Source organism: Leiobunum rupestre, chromosome 1 (assembly GCF_980474605.1).
Source record: "Leiobunum rupestre chromosome 1, qqLeiRupe1.1.hap1, whole genome shotgun sequence".
Classification (NCBI taxonomy): Eukaryota; Metazoa; Arthropoda; class Arachnida; order Opiliones; family Sclerosomatidae; genus Leiobunum; species Leiobunum rupestre.
Window position 1 is genome coordinate 4,795,017 of NC_143384.1, and position 7,355 is coordinate 4,802,371.

Here is a 7,355-nt window from a genome sequence, read left to right on the forward strand (position 1 = left end):
CAAAGTATCACCAAGAATGGATTTAATTATACTCATGGGGAATGACTAGGTTTTCCCACTGCACAAAGGGGTAAGAGGAAGCAGCTTCTCCTATATAAAACCAATCAACGCGGTATCTCAATGGTTCCCTAAAACTGACGTCTTCCGACGCTAAACTTTCATGTAAGAAAAAATTTTAATAGGCTTCCGTTTGCCATGGCATTAGAAATTGTTTTTGAAAACTCAGATTGAAATTTACTTTACGGGATTTAACATGGGAAAATCACAGTTGTTAGGGTTGCCCAACCCCTGTAATTAATTTTTAAATTTAAAAATTAGGATTTTACAGTAAATAACTCAAATGAACCAAATTATTAATAATTTTTTCGAATTTGGGTCATTTTGGGTAAATGGAAGTAGTTTTGGATAAATGTGACTAACATTGAGTAAAAACGAATATACTAATGAAAATTTTGATAAATGTGATTAAGGCTAATAAATTTTAAAATGTAGGTAAAATTGGATAACTGATCAACAATACGCCTGTATTGAAAGGTGGGTAAAAATGCCAAACCCACCCAGCAAAATTGTAATTTATTTGAAAGACCAATAAGAAACTACATTTTTTGTTACAAGTCGTCTGAAACGCAGATTTTAAACCCAAAACACGGAACAACGCAAGACAGGAAATTCGTTTCTATATAAATTCAAATTTCTTAGGTACGTCATTTTAGTGAATTTTTATGAGCTAAAAAGGTTCACGAATTTTTTTAAATACTAACTCAGAATCGGATGATATACAAGTTAGGAGCAACCCCACACAAGTAGAACGCAAGGTGTCAAAACTCGTCCATTTTTTGTGTACATTTTTCCTTGGATAGACCTAGGAGTAGCAAAGCACAGGAGTGTCAGCTTACAATATCTCTTTTAGGGGAGAGAAGGCAGACCTCTGTTATTCGTCCAATTCAAATGGAACTTTTAATCTATTATCATTGGTGGTTTTGTTCTTCTGTTTATCTTAATTAGCGCTCAAAAATATTTTGTAAGTTTTTACTTCGTAAAGTAAAAAACGGGTCGAGAAAATTATGTTTTTTCTTCAGCCAAAAACGCTGATGATCTCGGTTTTTTGTTTGTCTCTCCAAAATTTTATATGGCATATTTGCTAGTGATTTTCACGATAATTGAGCAGTGTTTAGCAAATAACAATTGTAATTTAGTATTGACTTAAATTACTTTCCTAATTTGTATAATTGTTTTGGGAAAATTATAGAACAAAACCCGATTAATTAAATTATTGGAAGAGCAATTTTGGCGGTACAAATACTTTGATTGTACCCCCGCTGGAAATCTAGGAGGGTAAATTGTACCCCTGTACCTTCCTATAACGCCGCTACTGCTTTACAGGAATGAGGGGAATTGGGAGCAACGTTAAAATCATATCAACATAGTAAGTTTTCCGACAGTAGAAAAAAAAGTACGTTCTTGGTACTACCCGAAATTTTAATCTGAACCTCTGTATTTTAGAAGAATGATCGAGTTATTGAAACTACCATAAGCAACGTAATAACAATACGTATGACACTTCCTATTGCTTTAATGCTAATTTTCTAACCGAACCTTTTCGGCACGCTCTCAAGCTGTGACTTGGTCTCGCGACTTACCGTTTTGGATGACTATTTTTTGATAACAATTTAAGCCTTATATCGGAGAGCACGTTCTGGATTCGCTAGGGACTTCGGCTTTGTTTCGAAGCGCGCGTGCGAAACACGCGTGATAAGAAACATGAGCTCCTGGAGCTGAGAAAATCTTTTTAATTTTTATCACTTTAGCCTAATATTCCGCCTATCTATCGGAAAACTGATATTTCGGCTTAGCGGAAGTCTCGCATATTTTAATCACTAGAGGGCTCTGTGATGAGAAAACATCTTGAATACGCAATAGCTATGAAAATCAGTTTGGTTGTAAATCTTGTTAATTGTCATACTTATTGTTATTATGTTACTTATGAAACTACCAAATTAAATTTCTTAATTTAATATTTTATTGTTGGACCTTAAGCGAAGAAATCGGACTGAATAAAACAGTAGTGTTTATGTTTCCCAAACTATGATAACCTTCGCTTTTTGTTAATTTTACAAATAAATAACAATAATCATTTGGAGATAAATATTAATGTTTGGCGTGTAGGACCTTTCCGCTTTGTTGTTCTTGTTAGTGAAACCAATGTTAATCATTTGGCCGGTCGAGGAATGAACTGGATAGACTTCATTCCAATTTCCGTGTCATTTCCATTTTTCATTTTCCCGTTTTTCTTGATCGCCAGGTACCCTGAGTTCATTTTCGATTGGTAATGATTCCAGCCATTACTCATGGATTCCAAGAAAACCGTCGCGTCTGATGTGGGAGCGTCCTAGCCAATGGAAATTATTAAATGTTATACTTGTACATTTAGCAGGGTGACCACAGTTTCTATTTTTTCCTATTAACGTCTTTCCTTTTTCTCCTATAATTTCATAAAATTTCCTATAATTCCCTATATTTTTAATCAAACGTCTGAAGAAATGAAAGTAGTTGATATTTTACCTTTAGAAGTCTTCATATTGACCTTGTTTTTAAAGATGCTTATTTCCAACACTGTTTGTCGTTAGTTTTCGACTATTTTTATTGGTTATCAACTTTATTTTGAATGTTATTCCCCCTTTAAATAATTTTGACAACCGTTTTCTCTTATTGTATAATTAATTTTCTTGTATTTCTTCCTTTTTGCACCCAATTTTCTTCCTATATTTTCCTTTTTCCACCCAATTTTCTTCTTAATTTTCCTTTTTCCACTCAATTTTCTTCCTATATTTTCCTTTTTCCACCCAATTTTTTTCATATATTTTCCTTTCCCACCAAATTTTCTCCTATTTCTTCCTTTCTTTACCCAATTTTCTTCCTATATTTTCCTTTTTCCACCCAATTTTCTCCTATTTCCCCCTTTTTTACCCCATTTTCTTCTTAATTTTCCTTTTTCCACCCAATTTTCTTCCTATTTCTTCCTTTCTTTACCCAATTTTCTTCCTATTTCTTCCTTTCTTTACCCAATTTTCTTCCTATTTCTTCCTTTCTTTACCCAATTTTCTTCCTATATTTTCTTTTTCCACCCAATTTTCTTCCTATATATTTTCCTATATTTCACTGATAAATTTCCTATAATTCCTTTAAAGGAATTAAAAATTTTCAGTGGTCACCCTGATTTAGGTGTAAAATCAAAAACAATACAATTCAAACGTATTTATACTGTACATATAATTTATATAATATTTATACATCACCATTACATTTATCTTATGAAATTAAATATAAACAATATCAATGAAGCTAAATACCTCTACGTACACCTTTCCGTGAGCATCCATGGCGATGAACATTTTCGTTTTGATTCCCATAATCCTGACTTCTCCTCCTTTCTCCGAAGAAAGTTCGAACACATCATCTGAAAACGAAGTTGCAACGGCTTATGCTTGTTATTTAAAAGGTCTTTGAGTAGTGTTGTAAGTCTGAAAAGTTTCCGGAAAACGACCGAGGCCTTTTTTCCGGAAAATATAACGTATTTTTCCGAAAAAAAAGTTTTCATTCCATGATTAGTCTAATATTATTTGCCAATTTAAATAAAGCGGCATTTCGCCTCATTTTTTTTCGAATCTAAAAGTAAAACTAAACCCTTAGACTAGCTTTAAACTGATTATTAACAATGTAACGCTATTAATGTTTTGTAGTATGTTTACTGTTATTAGAAATTTTATATCGATAAAAAGTTTAAAAAATTAAAAACCCGAAAAAAGTTATTTATGCTTAAATTTTTTCTTTTTCCGCAAAACTTTCTGGAAATTTTTCGGCATTTTATTTTTCCGTAAATTTAACAACACTATGTTTGAATAACCTTTTGTAAAATAAAATATGGGTTCATGGATTTTGGGTTTAGTGGCTTTAGAACAACATGTTTGCAACTCCTTCTACCCTTAGAGACATCAATAACAACTCGTAGAAAATTACAGTTTTCAGAAAATAAAATTTTATTTCAAAACCACACTTGAAAAGACCACAATTTTGTGGTTTCTTAATTTAAAACATAATAATCAGCTAGACTAATACCCAAGGCACCACCTTAGGCCCAAGTCATCTAGCGACATTTGTTGCCATTATTTCAGGTGGCCAGTTTATACTGCATAGGAGGTTGGTGGAAAGCCCTTCATGCCCAACGAACCAAGAGTTCCCTACACTAACTATTACCTTTAAACTCAACATTTTTTCATGTAAATGGAAAACCCCTTTACCCAGTAGGGAGAGGAACTGCAAAGTCAACGCGGAAGGAGTAGCTCAGAGTGCCCACCCAGCTGGGATCGAACACGAGTTTAGTTCCATTCTCAAAATTGGATCTTTATGACATTTTCGTCAAGTGTTTTCAGTTAAATCAAAAGAGCCCAAAGGTTCATAATCAAAGTAATTATCCAAAAATGGACCGAGGTCTCTTCCCCATCAATTCGGCCTAAGCCCTCCCAGCATGCACTGCGTTTTTGGTAGGGGCCTACGTTTTACCTTACTCTAGCGACGAAAAAGAGAGTTATTTCCAAGGGTGTTGTGAATATTTGATCTTGATTTTATAGAACCAACTTACCAAAGCCGAACAAACCGTTAAAAGTTTGAACTTAGAGGTTTGAATGGCAACATTTGTAACAATCAAAATCATGTTTTAAAGACGGTATTATATAGTTTAGCCATTGACAGAGTTAGAATTGTTCATAATGAAAAAGTACTGCTGTTATAAAAATTACAAATGTGATTCAATTAATAATTTTAATTTATAAAAGAGAAAAAAACTTGTTAGGCCTTGGTTTATAGTACAATATTATATAATAGAACAAAATTTCCCTTATTTTTTTTTACTAATTTTGGAAAATTTGATATGTGTGATCATGTTGGTATCCAAAAATATTTAAACTAAAACAATCCATTATAAAAAGAACTAATACAATCCATTATAAAAATAACTAATACAATCGGAAATACAAAATTCATTCTAAACTACTCCAAGCTTCAAAACTAAAGCATGGCGAATATTTACAATTTTATTTCAATAAAAACCCGAATGAGGGCGACACTAAGGCGCCCCTACCGCGGAGCAAAGGATTCTGGGTAACGTTGAGCTTACAGACTTCCCACCCTCTTTTCCCTTCCAGTCAACTTCTCTACTCCAAGTAATAACCAGCTATAGGCTATTACCCAAGGCACCATCGATCGAATTTTAAAGCCATTAGGTCAGGTGGCCGGGTTACAATGCTGTCGTAGATTTATCCTAGTGTATTTAGTAAAGATTCTTACCACAATCGGCACAGTTCTCTAAGGCACCGTAGACTTGAAACAAATGGCTCTGGTCCATCGAAATTGCCAGATTGTACCCCTGGCAGTGCAGCTTCTTGATGGATCCCAGGTGCTCCGGAAACTCGGGGTCGTTGCCGCCGGGAAACACAAAATGTGAATACATAGCCGACATATATATTCTTTATAAATGCGGGTTACATTTTCAACTGTAATTCGATAATTTTTAGCGTTTTACCTGATTACCCAAAATCGGTAAAATACCTAAACATTTATTGTATTTTCAACGCATTTAGCTCGATTTTGAAACCGCGCCTTATACATTGCACAACAGCATTTTCGAAAGTAAGATTAGATAACCAAAGTATACTGTACATAAAAGCAAAACGACGGATGTTATAATCTTATCGTGCTGAAACGTGTAGGAGGGTTGTTGCTCTTACGATTAGCTAAACGATCAGAAGTAACTAATTCATACCTCACGAGAGAAGTATCCATCGAAACTATAAATGAAAAAAAATTCACTTTCGTCGGTTCAACAAACGTGACATTTCAGGCCCCCCCTGGGCTAATAATATCAAGCACCCTTTTAAATATGGCCCAGTCTTCATTGAATACTTAACAATAAGCCTTTCTATAAAGTCATTACGCTTGCCGAACTTAATTTAAAGGTATCGCCTTCGTCGCGAGATACGTAGGAGTTCAGTTCGGTTTTGAAGGTTAGATATTTAAAACAAGGGCGACTCGGTCTTTTTAAATTCATGTCTTGTTCAACTTTGTTAAAATGTTCCACGCGCTTTTTAATATTTTAGCGTAAAAGGCTCGCGCATTTTTTTTATTTCAGGGAACACGCGCGAAATCGCTCGAGCCCGTTTACGCTAAAATATTAAAGAGCGCGTGGAACATTTTATCAAGTTGAATAAGACATAAATAGAGTTTATGCTAACGTATATTGGCTATCATAGTGATACGTCACTTCTACGTCACGAGTGACGCGCCTGATACATCTAAACAAGAAGGCCAATGTTACTTTATAGAAAGGCCTATTAAATTATAAAAAAATATATAAAGGGCCAGACAACACCCCTCCAGAGCGCAGCGCCCTAGGGCTTAGCCCTGCGTAGCCCAATGAGAGAGATAGGCCTTTGTCTTAGGAACTTATTCTTCGAGCGTGATGCGGATTGGGAGCAACAACGCTATAAAATTAAATCTCTCGAAGTTAAAAAATTTCCTTCTGGGTTATATTTACTTATTTTTAATGTGAAACCTTAGGTATTACGTATTTGTACTGCCCAATATTTTCATCTGTATTTTGAAAAATCAGCGAAAGCGAAAGATATTAGAAGTTTATGAAGATAAATATTTCACTCTGCGAGATAGATAAAAATAATTCCAAAATGTAAATAATCTAACTTGTATTGAAAATAAATTACAAATTTAAGGCCCCAGAACAGTTTGTGCCTAATTTCAGGTGGCTCCACATCTCCCATCACGTGACTGCTTCCGATTATAATAATAATAATATTACTCAGCTAGGCTAATACCCAAGGCACCACCTTAGGCCCAAGTCATCTAGCGACTTACTATGCCTTTAAACAGGTGGCAGGGTTACAATGCGTAGAAGCATGGACACTGTATCTCTAACCGGACGGGAAAGACTGTAGCTTCCACCATACAAAATCACCTGCCGCCGCCGCCACCGTCTCTCTGTAAGGGCGGAGGTTCAAGAATTTTGAAAGTTTCGGACTGTCAAGGCCATATAATTCGTCAAGTGGTCGACAAAACGTTCCGTTTGTAATGGGGGTTTACATTCTTTCGAGTGACCTTGACGGCCCTGCGAATCGAGTACGGCTGACTATTTCAGCTAATTCGAAGTAGGAAGCAAACGGAGAGTGAGGGGGTACCTCTTTTAGGCTGCTTTTCCCGTCCGGTTAGAGATACAGTGTCCATGGTAGAAGGGTGGTGGCAAGCCCTTCATGCCACGCGAGCCAACACTGCTCCCTACACTAACTATT

The 7,355-nt window shown here is 35.3% G+C and overlaps 1 protein-coding gene across 1 annotated transcript; it reads right to left on the reverse strand.

The window, feature by feature from the left end:
• Positions 1–703: 703 nt before the first annotated feature.
• Positions 704–5,620, reverse strand: LOC149960446 (fibroblast growth factor 1-like). The gene is made up of 3 exons (XM_090164422.1): positions 5,344–5,620; positions 3,351–3,457; positions 704–2,389 (listed from the first exon to the last, which is right to left on the reverse strand). The coding sequence occupies exons 1-3, from the start codon at positions 5,513–5,515 to the stop codon at positions 2,210–2,212; spliced, it is 459 nt and encodes a 152-aa protein (XP_090020548.1). The 5' UTR covers positions 5,516–5,620; the 3' UTR covers positions 704–2,209.
• Positions 5,621–7,355: the final 1,735 nt, after the last annotated feature.